The following is a 20446-nucleotide window of genomic DNA, read 5'->3' as shown; positions in this document are numbered from 1 at the left end:
CATCCCAAGGGAGCTGTCACTTCCCAACCTCCTCCCTGCCAGCCGAATGCTTCCTGACAGCCCGTTTAGAGCTCAAAGCACCCGATTAACCACCACGGACAGGCAGCTGTTCACAGACACCACGAGAAACTCTTCTTCAATGCCCCCCAAACTGAAATCCCTGCTCCATGCCTTTTCCAGACCCACCTACACCTGGGGGTGGGGGGCACCTTCTTGAGCTGGTCCAGGTCCAGCTCTGCTCTCACATACGTGGCCCCAGCTGAGGAGGATTCCATATTTCCATCACCCTCTTCCCACCACCCCATCGAGGACAGCCACTCACCCCTGGCTCTCTCTGCCTGGCCACGCTGACCCTGGACCCCAACACGTTGCCCAAGTCCATTAGCAAGTCCCTGGAGCACCCACCTTGCTGGAGCTTTGCTTGGCCCCAGCTTTTAGGGAGAGCTGCAGAGCTACAATGCCTTTCCATTTCTGATTTGTTCTCAACATTTGGTTCCTCTCCCCTGGGGACTCCCAGTTGAGAACCTACGCAGGCAGCACGGCCACCCCATGGCTATGGGGAGGGTGGAAACTGGGGACAAGGGAGAAGAAAGCAGCAGCTCCACACCCAGCCACCCTCCTCTGGAGGAGTGGGAGCCCTTTGCACACATGACCCGGGACAAGGGGCACCCCCACGGGGCACTGCAGTGAAAGGGTCCCCAGCATCCCCTGGAGATGCTTCTCAAGGAGGATGTGGCTCCAGCTCCTCCAGGCACCTGACACCTGCAGAGACAGGGTTGTCACAGGGTAGAACATCTCCCTCCTTCTTATCAGACACCTCTGTGGGCTTGGGTCCCCCCAGACTTCCTAGGTTTAGCCCGATGCTGCAGCACGTGGCCCTGGCATAGCCACTTCTCCTTCCCCACTGCCTGGCATCGTGGCAGCAGTAGCCTGGGGTAAGGACATGAATGTGGCATCACTTTCCAGTCCCCGAGGCATCTTTCTCTTTTTCTTCCACTGCCTTAAGCAACAAATGTACAAACGGGGACCTGCCAGGCATGAGAAATGTGACCTGAGCTGCTCTGGGAAGGAAGATGCCAACACACAGCTGGGAAGATCAGACAAGGTCACCCTGGAGCAGGGGAGTGGTTCTGGGTGGGTTTTCCATCCCACAGGTGTTGGGGGGGGGTGTGGGTTGAGGGCTGTCCTGGCTCAGGGTTAAGGCTCAGCTCTTCACTCACCTTTTGTCTTGATTGAAAGGGTATAGAAAACTAATAAAACAGTTGCAGAGCAGACATGAATGGCAGAAAATCATAGAAAAAACCTCCACCCTGGCCAGTTAAGCATCAGAAAAGGCACCACTGGCACGTCTACAGGTGGGCACTGAGTGTCTCTTGAAGCCCCTGAAGACCTGAGGAACAATCTAGGCAGCAGCTGAATGCCAACATTCATGACCAGGGCACTTCTATTTTCACAGCCCTTCTCTGCATTAATGAACTCAGGCTTGAGGATTTCTGGCCACAGGCAAGGAGCTGCACAAACATGGCCAAGGGCGAGCTTCAAGCTTTTTCTCACTGGATTCTTTAGAGATCTCATTTGATATCTGCAACATGGGATTCGTGACACTTTGTATGGCATCCTAATTCATCATTTTGGGGGAAGGAAGTTTCTTTTTGCAAGTTATCAGCACTTACATGGACTGAGGCCTGAGCTGGGACACCTAAAAGCAAGGAGGGTGTAGAGCCTCCACAGTGTTAAAAAAACCAAAACCATCTCCCTCTGCAATGTCAAAACTGCTCGTGCACTGAGGGAGGGAGGAACAGGCAGCCAGTTCCCCTCTCCTAAAGGATATATAACAAAACATGACACCTGGATGTTCTCCTGAACCATTACATTGAAGAGCAATAAATCAGCACAACACCAGTACAGCAAAACCAAACTATTTTCCTGAAAGCAAAAGTAACATTTGTGACAAATACTGGGCACATCTGAGAAGATGTCAGACTCCCAACCTTCCCAAGGGATTAAACATTTCTGAACAAAGAAAATGACAACACGGGCACATGGAGGCAGCCTTCCTCTGCAGCTGCTCCAGCTTCTCCCCTCTTCTCACACCTTCTTTCTCAGGCTTGGGAGCCACTGGAAGTAGTGTCTGGAAGTGGCCAAGCGTGCAGCAGCCAACACTGTGGAGAGTGTGGTGGGAGGGACATAGAGTTTCTGAGATGGCCCCTGGTCTGACAGCCCACCAGAGCTGTAGGAGCTGACAGCAAGACACCCAGGAACGTCTTTGCTCTTCATTTTCTCTTCATCTGCATAAGGAGGGAGACAAAAAATGGAGATGGTATATACACTGTAACTCTAAGAGCTACAGTTTAGACTGAAATCCCTTTTGCCTGGACCTTACCAAACCATGGCAAGAGGACCTTCTACTGCACACGTGTTTGACAAACTCAACAGGGTATAATCCAAGAGCTTCTCTTGCTCTCCTCCCAGTGCTCACCTCTGTCCCCCCAAAGGTGGGAAATCAGGAATGAATTGAGTAGCTCCTGTCTGGAGAAAGGGGCCTCCACTCCAGACAGAGGGCAGCCAGCTCAGTTCCGAGGCACTGTGGCAAGTCAAGCTATCTCATAAATTGGGCAAACTCTCCCATGGGTCTTGTAAAATCTTCCACCATTTGGAAGATGGAAGACAAACACCCTCACGGGGACCTTACAAGGGTAAAAAAATGCTTTTGTCCCTTATGGCTGGGAGACTGAGAGACTCTCAGTGTGAAATGAACAGGCTAACATATGGAATAGAGAAAAAGACTTCTGCACAAAAGCAGCAGGAAGTCTAGAAAGGACAACAAAAATCACCAGAGAGAGAAAAACCCCTCCATTAATTTCTTCCCATTAAACTTTTAGAAAGCCATTTTGCTGCACAAAGGTCAACCTGATGCATTGCATCCAGCCATTCATTATTGTTCCATCTCCATCCCACAGAAACACCAACATTTTCACCTCTCCTAGCAAAGAATCATAGAACCATGACGGTTGGAAGGGACCTTAAAGATCATCAAGCTCCAACCCTCCTGCCATGAGCAAGGAACCCTACCACTAGACCAGGTTGCACAAAACCTCCTCCAACCTGGCAGCACCAGTCCTGGGATACCCCACAGTGACCTGCAAGACTCATGGCACAGTAACAGGCTGCTCTGTTTTCTGCCCTGCTAAAATTCTACTGACAAATCTATTCGTACTGTTATGGTTGTCCAGCATAAAGGGTGCTGCCATAAGTAGAACAGAGGGATGGACAGCTTCACGAAGTTGGACCTTGTTGGAAAATCCTTCTATCTGACCAGGGTCATCTTGGCTCATTTCTGCTGGTTGCTCGGAGTAGGTAAAGGAGGTGTAAAAGTCTTCCACTGACTTGAATAAGACAGCAGGCACTGAGGACTCTCCAAGAGAATGAGGTGTCTGCAAATGTATATAAAAAACTCAGGAGGTGGTGTGATTAGTGCACACTAAGTTCATTAGCTGCCCTGATCTTCATTATCTCTCCAAGTCCACAAAGAACTGGAACGTCAGCAACTACACGATTTAAAAAAAAAAAACCACCAAACCACTATTTACTCACAACCTTGGCCAAAGGGCAGTTTTTCTGCACAGCAAGCTGAAAAGAATGACAGATTATTGCAAGACACAAATCACCATGTCTCAGTAAAGAATTAACAGCTGGCTCATCTCTCAGCAGCCCCACACAGAACAAATGATGGCAATGGCAGAGGGAGTAGGACTTGATTCAGAGGAAGCTCCTCTGCATTTTTGCTTAAGAATACAAATTAAACTTAAATTCCAGGGATGATCACCCACATCTCGGCCACAGGGACTAGAGCTGATGTTTGTATTTCTTAATTCAGCATGGAGGGGAAAAATAGTGCAATGGCAGAAAAGCAGCAATTCACCTTGCCCAACCATAGCTGTTCAAACATTAGGTGCTTGCTCTCTAGGCTTCTGCTGTTGTCAAGGCAGCAGAAGAAAGGCATCCATCTTCAGAAGGACTGAATCACCATCCAGAGGTGCTTCACACCTTGGTGAGAGTGTTGAGAGGATTAGCCCAGACCAAAACAACTGTTTTTTATCCTAGCAGATCTAAACAACTTAAATTGCCCCCCACAAAGGGACTGTGAGGCCCACCTGAAGCAGCAAGGAGAGCTACATGGCTGGGCAGCAGAAATTGAGTGTTCACAGAATGCCAAGACAGAATAATTTGAACAAAAGGCACCACTGGAGTCCAATTCACCAGCTGCTCAGCTTGATAACCACCCCCCCACTGAAAAACTCTGCCTAAAAAACAGAGCAGGCAAAGCAGAAACAGGGTGCAAGAGTGGACACTGATACTGCTCTGGAAAAAGCTGGGAAGGAATTAATTTAAAAAAAAAAACCAACAAACTGAGGCCACTCCATTTACAGAAGAGGCAAATAAGACAGGATGCCCTAAAGAGTGCTGTGAGGGGCAAGAAGTAAGTAAGGCAGCATCTGTTCTTCCTCCTGATTGACACATCACCACCACTGAAAAGGAAAATGTGAGCAGTGAAAACTGGAAAGGAGGGAATACCACCTAGTGATGCTGTAAGTGCCACAAAACACGAGAGAAAGAAAATCTTCCTGTCTGTCCTCATAACTAGCTGACTAATGCTTTTTTTTTCCTCCTCATGTGTATAGGCAGGGTTATTTTTCAATCCCATGGTCTTCCTTACTAGAAATTCTTGTAATTTCTTCTAAGGACTGTAACAGAGATCACAGCTAGGGACAGAAAATGTGCCCAGGACATCTCAGATTCAGCTAGGAAATTCCTGTGCTTTGAAACTCATGCAGTTCAATAGTTGCAGGGGAGCATTTAAGTTAGCCAACAAGAAGCCTATCACTATCTACCCACCTGCCTCCATCTAATCACAATGTATTTTCTCCCCACACTTGCTACCAGAAACTTTCCTCTTCTCTCATTCCCTCAAGATCCTGAGCACAAGAAACAACAGCAAAGGGGAAAACATACAGCTCTGAGCCAGTCGTTATTCCTTTGTCAGTTGCTTTTATAAAAAAATACCAAAGCAATCAAAAGGTTATTCAAGTTATCTGAAAACAAGAACGACCACTTCCAACAGCAGCAGCTGAGAAAAACACCCTTACCTTAACCACTGCCATAAGCTCTGTAAGAGCTTCATTTGTATCCTCCTGTGCCAGTTCAGGATCTTGGTCTGTTGTTCTTGGGATACCCACTTCCTCCAAAAGTGGCAGCACATCATCCTGTGTCTCCTCAGAAGGCAGGTGCCATTGCTAAGCAGATGGACAAAGCAAGAAAAGGTACAAGCCAGTGTGTGCAGGAGAAAGCAGGATGCACTGGAGCAAATTAGAGCAAATGTGACACCAGATGGCACCACTCAGAGATCAGCTGAGAGAGAAAGGCAAAGGAGCTTTTCTGTTCTGCTCAGCAGTTTTAACTTTTCTCTCAGGAGAAGTCTGGGCTACTTGGAAAGGACAGAAAGAACAAAGGAGGACAGGAAATAATGTGAACAAGAATCTCAATTTTTAGCTTAAACTCTGTCACTTTAGCTTCTCTCCTCCACAGCAAAACCTATTGCTTGGAAAGCACAGTTTTATTCAAGTTAATGTTTTCTGGTTATTGCCTGCTGCCTTCAGAGAAGTTTTACCTCAGAGAAGTTGTTTTACCTCAGAGAAGTTGTTTTACCTCAGAGAAGTGTTCTAAGGTAGCAGAGCTAATAAAACACAGTGTCCAGCCACTTTGCACTTAAGGGCAGGGGGTGTTGTTAATCCTGATGAGGCAAATCTAAGATGGGACAATGCAAAGGGAGTTCCCTGCTGCTGAAGGGGAGTTGCCACAAAATGCCAGCTGAGCAGTAACAAGTGTCATATCAGACACATTTCACTCCAGCTCAAAACACTTTTGAGTAATTTTCTAATTGACAATCACGTTAATGACGCACCAAGGAAGAGAGGACTTGTTTTGGGCAACTGAACTGAACAGCAGAGAAGAAAATGCTTCAAGTCTTAAACAAAGAGAGATCTAGAGGACTGCAGCTTCTGAGAAACGATTCTAAGACACTTCAAATCAGACAGGAGGAAACCTGAATGCAGTTACATTCCTCTAGTCTCCAAATTGCCAGCCATGTCTGACACTTACACACGGATCTTGCTACAGTTAACCACATTTTTCCATTAAAATCACAATAAGCTCAGGTTTGCAGAGTCTCAACCACATTCATTTCTTCCAAACACATGAAGACGCTGGTTTGGGACCTTCAGTTCAGATGATGTATCAACAGTGCAAGGGCATTAATATCTAAGATGTACAGCTTATATAGCTTCTCTAGCATAGAAAGAAATGCCTGTGGCTAACCCAAAACCTAGGTAAAATGACTGCTTTACAAGTTACTAACATTACACTACTTTTCACTCTTATTTCAGAGAAAAGTCACAATAACAGCCCCAGAGCAGGCCCACTGCTGAACACTTCAACTGCTCACATTTACCTGTAAGGTGCTTTGGCCCCTGGAACAAAACATGTCATGAAAATACTACAATTTAAATAACACACCAAAGTAGAGAGAGTCACCCCGTAGACAAATGTTCCTGGTGTTTCTAACTACTATATTAGATTGCACACAAGACCCTGGGTTTTTCTCCCTGCTTAATCTCACTGTTCACCAGCTTCTCCATCTGTCAAATAGCAAAGGGCCTCCTCTTTCTAACATGCTCTGAAATCTAAGGTGTAAAGCAGTATCCAGGTCTGGGCGTCACTCACCTTTAAAGTTATCTTTTTCATAAAACTGTAGTTACATACAGAATCACCCCCTGCAACAACCAGGATTGCAAATCACTTCCTTTCACATAAACTTAGATCCAGAAAGACCTTTAAAGTAAATAATACACCACTGGTTCTTCTGGTCTTTCCTCACATTTAATGATACCCCAAGTTATTACAAATCCTTTCTCAAACCCCAGAGATTTGGGAGGAAAACATCCCACTTCTTGGCTCCCAGGGGTACAAATCATGAAAGTGCCAAGTCAAACTGATCTCAAGAATTTGGTCCTGGTCTAAGATCTTGGCAGAGTCCATTCTCTCTCTGAGAAATTATGGTGCATATGGGAGGTTAGAGAAACCACTGAACCACACAGAGTCCCTGAAGTCTGTAAAGGTGTCTGAGGACAAGAAGCCCAAGATGTATTTATGGCCCATGTGTATTTGTTTTTGTATTATGGTTCTGCTTGTGAAAAAGCAAAGAGAAAACAACTCCACAAAAACTGCATGGGACTAAAATTATATAGGGTTACAGATCCCTGGAGCTGATTTCACCATATGGTGGCTATGCCAGAGTCAAAGTCTCACCTGGTCACACGGTTCATCCCCATCTAGCTTTGAGCTTGCTGTTTCACTAACTGCATCTATGGATTCCTGCTGCAAGCAAGGGTCTGGCTCCACCAGTTTGCCATTCTCCTGATTTCCACTGGGCTGAATATACAAGGCTGAAGGATTCAGCTCCTTGAATCCCTAGGAACAAAGGAAAAGAACCCTCCAGTATAGTCAAGAAAACCATGCTGTAACTACCACAAAGAATTAGAAGGATGCAGGAAATTTCTAAAAGGTTAGTGCCAGAACATCTCTGCTGCATCATCAGATTCCAGCTTAGCCAAAAAAAAAGCTTTCACCATGGAGTTAGACACTGGGATGCAGTCACAAAATGGTAAGACACAGGAAAGCAGGGGATACTAGTTCTGCTCTTCACAAAACTATCTGCTTCAAGCTAAAGATCTTCCCACTACAGGCACCCAACTGATGCTTTCCCTGCCCTTCCTTTCAGCAGCACAGGCCTTCCCCTCCTGACCTGGGAAGGAATGTTCTCTCCGCAGACCTCTGCACATCCCCCATCCCTCAGGACACTGTGGAAGTAGACATCCTCCTTGGTAGATGTGTCACACAGGAAGAGATGCAAAATGCCATTCACATATTCATCCACGATGCCCACAAGTAACTTGGAGCTACACAGCTTCTTGAACAGGAGAGTGGCTGCACTGGACCATGTATCCTGAAGAAAGAACAAGAATGTAAAGTTACTATGAACAGACCAACATCCACTGCCTGAGACTTGCCCTCCTGGGAATTTATCAAAAAAAGGCAATTAAGCTTGTCAGGCCAGAGACAAACCCAGGAAAGTCAGGCAGAAGAGCTTCCCAGAGCTGAACTACATCAAACTACCCCAGTGCCAGTTACACTGGAAATTCCCTTTCTCCCAAATACTTATTTCCAAGCACAGTTCCATGGCACTCACCAGTTATTTTATCACAATTGCCTAAAAATAGTTATATTTTTTTAATTCCAGAAGTCATGGGATTATAAACTTTCCAAGTATCAAAAGTTTTTAAGAAGCTGCTAAGCCACAATGAAAACTGTGATTCTTTAACCCTCAAAAAACACAGGAAAGAACTTTTTTTAACATAACACCTTTACAACACGGAAGTAACTCTGCTCACATCCTGTCCTTCAGAGACTGTATTTCTCAAGCTTCTTGACAAAGGTTTCCCAGCACATAGGAACTTTCTTATGACCTTTCTGATTCTTTGGCTCTGCTGACTGCATCAAACCAACTCATTTAATGACCCATCACAGACAAAATTTTTACAACAGAAGCTACCAAGGTCTCAGAAGGATCCTGGAGAACTACTGGCAGGGGCAGAAACAAGTTTGCTCATTTGTTTGACAGTGGCTGTTTCTGCAACAATATAAACAAGAATACTCTGATCTTAAGGAATACAGACAGAAGGGTGATCACCTGCAGAGGCAGAGGCTTACACAGTCATATTCTGAAGGTAACAGCAGCAGTTCAGCTGTAAACACCAGTGGGACCTGAATTAATCCAAATGTTTGCCCCTATCAGGAGAATAACCCAACCTCTACCTGATAGCTCTTATACATGTGTTAATAAACAAAACTGCCTGGGAACACATACCTCCACGGGTTTTACCCATGCCAAGGAACATGGGATGGCCTGAGCAGGGAGCTTCAAGTAGCACCACCTACAATGCAGAACAAAGTCAGAAGAGCAGAAATTCCTCCTCTTCTGGGCTTTAAAATCAGCTTAGCAATAGAGGCCCATATTGGATTTTGCACTTAGGAATAAAACCCAACAGCAGCTTTGGAAAACACTCCACATCCAGAGAATGGGCACAGCAGAAATGGCAGTAAATAACTAGTCCCTTGTGTCTTCCCTTGCTCAAGCATCTTCCCATCCCAACCCCTTATGACTACAAAGTTATGGACAGAGAGCAATGACTTTTGTACCTAATAATGCCAGGCATGAATAGGGGCATATGAGAGAGATAAAGCAAATATGGAAAAAGTACTGAATTGCACAGAATTAGCACCTCTGACACTGCAAATGGGTCCTACTTGGACTGCTACCCACCCAGGAGGATGTTTACATCCACACAGGGAACCCAGGAAGGAGGATTAGGGAGCTTGCTCTGAAGTGACAGAACTTAGCAAGAGGAAAGATTGAGGAATGAAGGCAGAAATGGGAAAAGATTTAGCCCAAAGTCACAGTGAGGAAGTGGTGGACAGGGCTGATGAGCAAAGAGCTTGGAGTAACCAGCAAAACAGGTCTTAAACAATGTCACCTCAAGAATTAGCATGTAAGCAAGGACATGCCTGCAAGGCACCACTCATGGAATAAAAACCCCAGATACTGCCTAGGAAATCTGCATGCTGAGATGTCTTTCTGAAGAAAGACAGGCCACTCAGCCTCACCTTGGTCCCTGGGAAGGCAATGGAACAACTACACCTGTGAAGCATTTCCAGGCTCAAGAAGGACAAGAGGATCACTGGGAGCAGTCAGCATGGATTCACCAAGTCCTGCTTGACCAACTCAACAACCTTCTACAATTAAAAGATGGGCCTGGTAGATGATGGGAGACCAGTGGGGATCACTTACCTTGACTTCTGACAGGCTTTTGACACTGTGTCCTGTAAGATCCTCATAGAGAATCTAATCAAGTATGGATTGGATAGGCAGACAGGGAGGTAGACTGATAACTGGCTGAAGAGCCAGACCCAGACAGTGGTGAACAAAGGTACAAAGTCTCATTGGAGGCCAGGAACTAGTGATGTACCCCAGGGGTCAATACTGGGTCCAACATCTTCATTAAGGATCTGAATGATGAGGGAGAGTCTACCTTCAGCAAGTCTGCTGCTGACACAAAACTGGGAGGAGTGACTGATACACCACAGGGTCATACTGCCATTCAGAGGGACCTTGACAGGACAGAGAAATGGGTAGAAAGGAACTTCATGGAACTTCAACAAAGTCCTGCACTTGGGGAGGAACAACACCCTGCACCAGTACATACCATACATACATACAACCCAATACTGGAAAGCAGCATTTTTACTGTCAGGGTGACCAAGCACTAGAACAGGTTGCCCAGAATTGCCCAATGGAGACATTCAAAACCTGTCTGGACATGGTCCAGGGCAGCCTGCCCTAGATGGCTCAGGGAGGTTGGACAGGATGACCGAGCAGGTCTCTTCCAACCTCAACACTTCTGTGGTTCTGTCACTCGTGTGTCATTTACTTACTTGAGGAATCTCAGGCAAGACTTTCGGACAATGTCGAGGTTCCCATAATCTGGGTAGAAAACCTCCACTTCTTGGTCACTGACCACACGGTGGATGATCACACGGTACCACCACTTCAAGACAGTCACACAGCAAAGCTGTCCAGGCTGTATTGAAGATTCGGGCATGATGTAACGGTCAGAAACAAGTTTATTTGAGTAACAGTGTCTGCAAAAGATCATAATGAAAAACCGTGCTTGGTAAGATGCAGGAGAGGAGAAAAAGAGAAACATGCAGGGCTTCAGAAGAACCCTGACTTCTCAAAGTTCCCGGGCATGAATTTTCAGTAGTTGTTTTAATAGATGCTTTACATCTCTGCTCTGCTACACTCCAACTGAAACCACAATAAAAAATGCAAACCCAAACTTGTAACATCTGAATGGTTATTCTTGGGGGTCCAACAAAGAGCTAATTGATGGGGATTCATTGGAGGCTAAATACAGTGATTAATTTTTAACATTGCCTGGACATGTCACTGCTTCTTATGATGCAGGTTTGTGGGTACTGGCTCACACAGTCCCTGTCTGCAGAGACTGTAATCACACTTACATATGCCCCCATGGTCAACTTAGCAGACACTGCACAGCAATTTTAGCACTGTCATGGTGGAACAGAATCCCAGCTACATGATGTAAGTAACACAAGTAAAGCCACCAACGGGCTTTTGCTCTCAAACAGAGAAATGACCAAGGCCTAATACCTGTTGCTTTTTGATAAGCATTGGAGATGGAAGTAAAAGCCTTAACTGAGAACATCAGCAACAGCAGTGCAACAACTTTCCATAACTTTTCCTGGCTTTTAGAATTTAAGACTGTCTAGGATGCAGCCAAATAATAATGAATTGCTGTTAACTATACTTTCCTGCTTGCTAGCTAAAAGCAATGGGTAAGCTTTATGAGTACAGGTTTCAATACAGACCTGGCATCTCCATATCAAGTAATCAAGCCAGCAGTGACCATGACTAAGAGCTGGCTGCTCTGTTCCCTCAGCACAAACACACCCACAACGAGCAGTAGTACTGATTCAGTACAGCATGTTCCCACCTCATCTCAACCATCATATCCTGCAGTTGGTCAGAATTTTCCCTGCTGCAGATGCGGACGTAGAACTGGCTGGGAGAGACGACGAATTCCACAAAGACTCCCACCAAGCACCTTCTCTCCAGTGGTGGTAAACTGCAAAGGCTTCTGTCCTGAACAGCATCGAGGGGGATTTCTGGAGCCATCAACTTAGCTAGTAAGGATGGTTCCAAATCTTGAGGCTACAAAGGGATAAGAGGAAGGTGGCACTCAGATGTCCTGTCCACACACGTGACTGGCCTTCCCATCAAGGTAAAAAAAAATAGTTCTGCTTTCCTGGGAGACCTGTGAATTACTGAGTATCAGAGAATCCCAAGAAATCGCACAAACTTGGATGATAACTTTCCCTGTGATAGAAACATTCACACTCTCCCTTCCTCCTTTCTTCCCTCCATTGCAAAGAGGAGTGCAACAAAAATACCTGACTGATATTCCTGCGAGGAATAAAGGAGAGGTTCTGAAGTCATGTCACATATTTAGACAAAAGTATTGAATGGCTACTACTAAAAAAGCAGAACAAAACAAAACCCCACAGCAAAGAAATCAAACCAAACACAACCCACCTGTTTGTTGGCTTTTACCCTAAAAATGCCAGCTCTCTGACCACTGAAGGGTACAGCAAAACTGACTCTGAAAATTATTTGAAAGTGACAGAAGGCACAAATGCATTTCACTTTCATACTAGAGCTATCTCCCAAGCATATAAACAAATAAACCCTACAAATTCTGTTCTTTTCTCACTCTTTGACAAATTTGTATGTGAGTTGTTAGCATAGCTTACAATTTTGTGTTATTCCTCAACTGCTGAAAACACCATTTCACTTGATCTAGTGTTGATAGGAACCTTAATCACATATCAGCTACTTTCACTGCCAACAAACACTCCTCCCGTGATAAGAAGATAAAATTATTTCAGTTTTACTCATCATGAATATGCTACAAGTTATCACTGCATTATACATCAGGCAAGGTATGGGAAATTGGTCTTCCAGGACACACCCCACATTGCTTATCTGGCTAACTTCAACTGCAAGCAATGGGTTTTTGCAATCCTGGCTCTTTAAACAATTTTTTTAAAAAGCAGATAGTCTCTCCTTCTGCAGACTAAGTTTTTTAGCCAAAAATTCTGATCAAAACATTGACTTAAGCAGCGAGTTAAAATTTTTAAGTTAAAGACCAACTGAGAGGCTTGCTCCCTGAGCAGCAGCATCAGCTCTAGAAAACCCACGTATTTCACCCTTGTATTTCTTCTAAGAAGCACCTGTCAATAGTGGCATTTGTAAGGGACAGTTTTGCTCCAAGAATGCTCTTCATATCAGACTCTTACGGACACACATGATCTTTATATTCTAGCTCACACATTGGTAGGAACAAAACACATTTCTGTGAAAGACACAGAAGACAAGAACTTAGAAACACATTTACAACAAAACAACATTACAAAAAGACCAACCAACAGAACACACTGTAAAACCAGGCTTACAAGAGGTATGGCTTGCAAGACTGGCTAATTCCTTGCCCTAAGATGGGCTGGCAGCTGCCAAGAGTGGTGTGGGTGACACCTTCCTTTCCTTTGGCTCAGGGTGGTGAGAAAAAGCTGCTGAGACCAGCACCTCTAAATACTTCACCCTCCTCAGTGCTGAGCAGATTGACTCAGCCCTTGCTCCCCATCTGCCCCTTACAACACTTCCATTGTGAGTCTCTCATGACCAGATCCTTGGATATCTTGCAGCAGGGTGGGGATCAGGTGACATTGTTCCCCTGCACCTCACAGCATCCTGATGAACAAGTGTTCATTGCACACACGAAACAACAGATTCCAACCTGTTTTCCTCCCCATTAGGGATTTTTAAAAATAAAATGGCAAAGGTGGTGCTTCACAAGGAATACTAGTTGCACAAACACCTTCCAAGACTTATCCTGTCAGGGTCTGTAAACCTGTTCCCTTTGTGATACACAAACTTGACCTGAGGACAGGGTTACCAGGACCATATCCCCCCTGCAAGCAGACTTGGATCTAGGGCCACTCCCTGTGAACTTCATCACACCAAACTGAAATTTGTTTAAAGGACCAGAACAGCCTGCCAAAAATCTCTACAGCATTAAGTTTTATGAAGCACAGCCCAAAGTCCAACTTCTAGTGCCAGGCTTCCAAGTCCATGAGTGCACAAAACACCAAATTGAGGAAGAATTTCTGGGACCCCTTCCCTGCCAATGTGCTCCAACCGTACAGTTCCATACAGCCACAAGATGAGCTTGGAAGAGGAAACAACTCTCAGTAGGAGGATTTTCCTGAGAAAAGGAAGACCTAAAGATGCTTAAAAGAAAAATAACAGAGGGGACACAAACAAATTCTCCCCATCAGGTTCAGAAGCTCAGAGCCTCTGTGCTGTTCTTCTCCATCTCCTTCTAAAAGTACAGTGTTAAACAAAGAAATTTTCAAAGTCCAACCAGGGAGAGATGAGACTGCAGGAATCCAGGTCTCTGAGGACAATTCCCCAGCTCTGTCACACAGCTGCTTGAGACCTGAACCCTAACTACTGCAGCAGGGGAAATTCCACACAGCTAGTCTGAGAACAAAGTTATTGAAGCCAAATTACAAGTAATTACACCAAAAGCTATCACCACTTTTATCAGGGACCAAGACTGACCTGGGATGATCTACAACATAGATCTCAGGACCAGGAAGCTAAAAGAAAAAAAACTAGTCTGGATGGGATATAAAGCACCAGGTCAGTATGAGTCTGGTCACCTCCAGACTTACCCAAAACAGGTACAAAGACTTCTGGAAGCAGCAGTGCACCAACAACACCAACTCAGGAGAAAAAAAGAGTATCACCACCTTGGATTAAGCCATAAAAAAGCTACAAACCACTTGTCCATTCACTTACTTGTTTGAAGCCATTAAACGAATTTACTGCTTGTGTTTCCACTGACTCTGACTTCTCTCCTGCTGTCAGATGGAAGATCTCTGTCTCACAGATTGGTTCCAAAGGAGCCATCTCAGCTGCAGGTGCTGCTGCAAAGATGAGAGTTTGGCTGTTACTCTTTATTGGACTGATGCAGTGTTATGTACTTAAGCAGAAAGAGAAGAAAACTGGAAACAAGTCTGAAAGCCCTGGTGCTGTTTTAGTCACTTCTTGTAGCATTCACAGCCACCAGAGTCATGAGTATTCACTTAAAATGCATCCTTCACTGTATTAATAAATTAAAACCAAACAAAAACCACTTCTTCCTGCAAGCATGCCAAGGGTTAAATCAATTGCTAGAATGATACTAAAACAAATATTTCCCAGAAAACTCAGGAATTTGGCAGGAACTGCATGTGATTTTCTGCCTCCTCTCACAGCTCCTATGAGGAGATCTGCAGTCTCCTCCCTTTTATTTTGCTGGACACTGCAGCTGTGCAAACCTCCAGTCTCAACAAGTGCATTGAGAAGGCTTTACCAGCCTAAGGAGCAGGTGTTCAGGAGATCTTTCTAGTATTGTTAACTATTGCCTGGAATGACTAGAAATTCCAGTCCTAGACACACATTCAGGAAGTCCAAACTCTGAACTGGCTAAACATCCTTTCTTCCACCTCACACCAAAAAACATTGGCAGCCAGTAGAAAGGTTCCAGTTAAGCTTTCTGCTAGCAAGACAAGTCCCTTATGACAGCTGCTTCTGCAGCACCCCACATCCCTCCATACTAAAACCTAGGGGAACCAGGACTGCTTCAGCAACTGGAAATGCAGCAACATGCACTTGAAACACAGTTGCTTAGCCACAGGGCTTGAGATCTATGTGCTTTCAGTTATTTAGCACATTACCTCACCTTCCAGCATCTTTTTCTGGACCTCATTTTGCAGCACCTCTTCCCGGGTCCCACTTTGCAGCATCTTTTTCTGGACCTCACTTTGCAGCACCTCTTCCCGGGTCCCACTTTGCAGCATCTTTTTCTGGACCTCACTTTGCAGCACCTCTTCCCGGGTCCCACTTTGCAGCATCTTTTTCTGGACCTCACTTTGCAGCACCTCTTCCCGGGTCCCACTTTGCAGCATCTTTTTCTGGACCTCATTTTGCAGCGTCTCTTCCCATGATCCACCTTGGGGCATCTCTTCCCACACCTCACCTTGGAGCATCTCTTCCCACACCTCACCTTGGAGTGCCTCTTCCTGTGCCCCACGTTGGGGTGTCTCTTCCCACACCTCACCTTGGAGTGCCTCTTCCTGTGCCCCATCTCGGGGTGCCTCTTCCCACACCTCACCTCGGGGTGCCTCTTCCCCTGCCCCACCTTGGGGCGTCTCTCCTGTCTCTATCTCACTTGACATGCACTTCTTCAGAGTCAGCAAGGAACCTGCTCTTGTCTGCTCAACCACAACGATGTCAGACACGCTTTTGAGGACTTCAAACAAGGAGAAAAATCCATATTGTTTGTACTGGAATGCCCGGCCAAAGCGTCTGAAGAAGGCCTCCTCAAAGTCGACGAGCAGAAGCGGTGAGGAACTCAGCAGGTCCTGCAGCTGAGCCTTCACTGTCACTGGCAGGATGGGGGTCCTGACCCTCTGTGGATTCTTAGGAGGATGAGCAACTCCCGCCTTCCCAGCAGCACCCTTCCGGGATTTAGAACATCTCTGTTTGGCAACCAGTTGGGCAATCATTTTTGTGTTCTCATCTGCAATGGCTACAACAGATAGGAACTATTAGACTTATCAGAACAGCAAACGACTAGAAGCTCTACACAGGCAAAGCTCCTGTTCTTTCCTTTCTTTCCTCTTCCCCATCCCTTTTCAGAAGCAGGTATCTCCTTCAAAAGCACTCACACTCAATCATGGCTGATTTCCAGCAGGCAAGCACTCTTCCTCTCCCTTTGCAAACTGGACTGAACCATTTTTTTAGCAGCAAACAACACATCTTCACCCTCATCCCTATAAATCCAGATGCAGCTAGGAAGGCAGGTCAAATTGTTGGATACAAGATTACAAAGCAAACATGGCTGCTGCAAGCTTTGTTGGGAAAACATTAAATGGCTCATTGCTTCCCTAAGCCAGAATCACAGTAAACCCCTACTGTGGAGCACCCACCCAGGCAAGGCCTCCCTGCAGAGCAGCCCAGGTCTCTTCCATGCTTTTCAACAACTTTTTTCTTGTCTTACTGTAGTGCTCTAAAAGAAAAGAAAATTTCACCCTTCCCAATCAATTATTTGCACCTACCATTTGTTTCCACAGCTCTTCCCCAGGGAAAAGTAAAAATAAAAAAAGGTTATTTGATACAGACTAAACTTCCCATGGAAACAGGTAGGGAAATGTTTACAGCTTCTCCCAAGAAGCCCCATCCCTGGTTTTGGCTCCTACTGTGGTCTGCATTTATAGGAAAAGTCAAGCTTACAAGTTCTAATGTAGCCACAAAAAACACTACAGTAGTTTCTAAACTAAATGCAAAATGTAGAAAAATAACTGGAAGCCTGTGTGATTTTCCAGAAGGAAAGAGCAGAAAAGCATTAAAAGGTAAATCCAAATACAGGCAGAAACATCCAAGACAAGAAATTAAACAGAGCTATATGAAAACAAAAGAACAACACATATGTGAGCTTGAGCTCTGGGAATTAATCCTGCACATGCTCGTTTTGGAGCAACACTTCACACCAGTACGTGGTTCCAAACCACCCCTCTACTCATACAGAAACAAAACCTCACCTCTGAGGATAAAAGTGCCTTTTTCGTAAGGGCAGACCCTGACAACTTCAGGCATATTCTCCACCAGCTCCAAGGCGGATCGGAAGCCCAGGTCACGGACAGGGAGAGGTTTTCCGATCATGGCCATGTAGTCACGCTCCAGCTCTGCTGGGGTTAAGCCCTCTTTGGCAGCCACTAGCAAGGACCTCACCTCCTTCTTCAGCACCTCCATCAGCTGCGCCTGCTTTGACGTGTCTGCACTAAAAGGGGGTGATGGGGGGAAAAAACCCAGCCATTTAGCAGCTGAAAGCTGGTGAGGAAAGCCAGCCAGGTTCACCCAGAGCCACCACCACCCACCAACCCCCCCCTTGCTTCCTCGCCTGCCCCCCTGGAGCTTGCCACCCCTTGGCACCCACGGCCCCAGCTAAGATCACAGCTCCTCCTGCACTTGCCGCCCATCCCGGTGGGATCACACCCCCCCACACACACACACAAACACCTCACCCCCAACCCTCAGTGCACCCCTACACCCCTCACCCCAAATTGTGGGGGGGGGTGTGGGGTGTGTGGGGGTGTCTCCCTCTAGGAGCCCCGCCGCTCCACAGAGGAACCCCCCCCCCCGCAAACCGCTGCCTGAAAGATCCCCCCCTTTCGCCCCGCAGCCTCATTTTCGTTCCCCCCTTTGGCTGAGAGCCCTGCACCCCCAAACCACACAGCCCGGGGGGGGTGTACCCCCCGTCCTCCCCCCCCCCCCAGACACCCACCGCGCCATCCCGCCTCACGCCGCCCCGACTGCGCATGCGCCGAGCTTTTCCCGCCCTTCCCGGGCGCGAGGGCGGCCCCCCCCCCCCCCCCCCCCCCCCCCCCCCGTCTCCCTCTCTCCTCAGAGGGACGCGGCGCCCGGGGGGTCCTGTCAGGGGCTCCCCCACCTCAAACATGAGGGGTTTACCCCCTCCCGGCTCCCACACCAGCCTGTCCTGGGGGACCGATCCCACCCCGAGCTGCTGCCCCTGCGTTTCTCCCGGCAGGAAAAGTGAACGCGCGAAGGGAGGCAGCTTTAATTCCTCTACTACACCCGAGCGCCCGCGCTGTGAGGAGCAGTCTCGTCATTCTTCTCGACCCCCCCCCCCCCGTGCCGAGAGGAAAACCCGCGCTGGGTGGATTTTCGCCGCAGAGGTGGGTTGCGGCTGAGAGGCCTGGGTGTGTTGAGCCCGGGGAAGGCTGAGAAGGGAGCTTGGCGTTGCTGGTAATAACCACAGGGCAGGTGTCAAGGAAGATGGGGCCAGGCTGTTCCCACAGGATGAGGGGGCAGAGGGCACAAACTGGAGCACGGTTCCATCCCTACGTTAGCAAAGATTTAATCCCTTTGGGAGCCACAAAGCACTGGGACAGGCTGCCCTGAGAGGTTGTGGAGCCTCCTTCTCTGGAGACATTCGGTAGCTGCCTGGAGGTGATCCTGGGCAACCTGCTTTAGCAGGTGGGTTAAATGAGCTGATCTGAGGCCCCTTCCAACCCCCACCACTCTGTGATTGTCATTCCCTAAGGGAATTTGAGTCATTTGAGAAACCTCAGCAGCGCTGCTGGTTTCCGCAGGAGGATGCCTTACACAGTGATGTCAGACAGGCTTTTGAGGACTTCAAACAAGGAGAAAAATCCACGTTGTTTGTAGTGGGATGCCCAGCCAAAGAAGGCCTTCTCAAAGTCGATGAGCAGAAGTGTTGAGGAACTCTCAAAGCATCTCCCCCGGTCCTGAAGCAGCAGCCAAAAACCTCCCGTGGGGATGTCCCAGGAGTTAGGAGCTGCTGGCCAAATTGGACATCGGGCAAAACCAGGAAGTTGCAGATTTGTAGATGTTAAATATGCCATGGTGCTTCTGACAAGAAGTTAATCAATGCCTGTGCTGTTTAGCAAAAAACAGACCTGAGCTGCCATGTACTGCTGCTGCTTGAGCACCACCTGCCCTTTCAGCAGCCAGAGACCATCTCCCCCTGCCCCACCCTGACCAAGTGATAAACACCAAGTGAAAAAAGAGATCTCTGGAGCACTTCCAAAGCAAATACAGACACTGTATGAATTTATTCATGATGCCATTTCCACCCAGCTTTTCTTCTCTGCAATTATTCCTCCCCATCCATTGCTTCCCCAGTGACCTGCTGATGAGGCATCCAGCACAGTGGAGCAGAGAAAGCAGGGAGCTGGTGTTCCTGCCCTCCCTGCCTGCAATATCCTGACTCTGGGCAGGCCACAAGTCTCCAATAAACCAAGAATCTGTGAAAAAACAAGGGCAGCACCTCCCCAGCCAGCTCCTCGGGTCTCTCCAGCTGCTCCTCCACACCAGAGACAAGGCATCTCTGAGCTCAGCACTGCCCCGTTCACAGGAAAGTGCCTTGTCTTGCTCCAGTATGATTTCTAGCCAGGTGCTGGTTTCTTTAATACTATCGGTGACTTTAAAACACTTTAAAAGTGTATGTTGCAGAGGTTTCCACCAACGTCTCCACAGGCTGCACAGCATGAAAAGAAAAAGCTCTTATGCTTGCTCTGCTGTGGAAAACTAGGGAGCCATTGAGGCACAAGCTCTTCTGGTGATTTTGATTCAACAGCTCAAACCCTGCAATGGCCTCCATGCCTTGTACCCAGTCAGGAAGGTTCATGGCTGAACTGGAACCAGCTAATTTCCCTACAGAGAGGGTCACCTCACATTTTAGCTGGTTTTCTTTTAATGCCTCTGTCCCTCCTCTGTGCCAGGCAAAAGGTTTCTAGAGAGCAGACCAGAGATGCTGCATACCCAGCCATTCTCTGCAATACCCTCTCCACTGATCTCACCAGTAAAGGTTTTTCACCCTGGTGTTTCTTGCTCACCATCTTAGGTCTTTGGAGCCACATGTCTGGCAGTTACTTTTAGGTTTTTAGGCTTTTTAGCCTCTCTGCAGAAACCATCTACTAAAAATCATCTGAGTGTCTTCGATTGTATTTTATTCCCAAAGGCAGGAAGATGCAAACAGAACATTCTCCTAGAATCCACCCTGTCCATGTCTAACCTTCCTTCCCACCTCCGCAGCAGTGT

General features: G+C 46.9%; 1 protein-coding gene across 1 annotated transcript; it reads right to left on the bottom strand.

Moving 5' to 3' along the window:
- Window positions 1-1902: 1902 nt before the first annotated feature.
- Window positions 1903-20244, bottom strand: TDRD5 (tudor domain containing 5). The gene is made up of 14 exons (XM_051625145.1): window positions 20206-20244; window positions 18989-19131; window positions 17404-17642; window positions 16002-16391; window positions 14618-14742; window positions 12057-12110; window positions 11691-11908; window positions 10609-10815; window positions 8984-9050; window positions 7862-8062; window positions 7366-7527; window positions 5148-5294; window positions 3218-3434; window positions 1903-2288 (listed from the first exon to the last, which is right to left on the bottom strand). Exons 1-14 carry the CDS (start codon window positions 20242-20244, stop codon window positions 2089-2091), a joined length of 2409 nt encoding a protein of 802 aa, XP_051481105.1. The 3' UTR covers window positions 1903-2088.
- Between the last annotated feature and the right edge of the window lie 202 nt (window positions 20245-20446).

Source organism: Apus apus, chromosome 7, assembly GCF_020740795.1.
Source record: "Apus apus isolate bApuApu2 chromosome 7, bApuApu2.pri.cur, whole genome shotgun sequence".
NCBI lineage: Eukaryota > Metazoa > Chordata > Aves > Apodiformes > Apodidae > Apus > Apus apus.
Note: the sequence above shows the minus strand (reverse complement) of the source record. Positions and strands in the feature narration are given on the sequence as shown.

What these genes read in the sequence shown, in the direction of transcription:
- TDRD5 (XM_051625145.1), bottom strand. Translation starts at nt 20,244, where the DNA reads ATGGTGAGCAAGAAACACCAGGGTGAAAAACCTTTACTG. An exon ending in AGGCACTTTTATCCTCAGAG is followed by an intron (nt 16,392 to 17,403) that starts GTGAGGTTTTGT and finishes TATCTGTTGTAG; the next exon opens with CCATTGCAGATGAGAACACA. An exon ending in GACAGGAGAGACGCCCCAAG is followed by an intron (nt 14,743 to 16,001) that starts GTGGGGCAGGGG and finishes TCTTTGCAGCAG; the next exon opens with CACCTGCAGCTGAGATGGCT.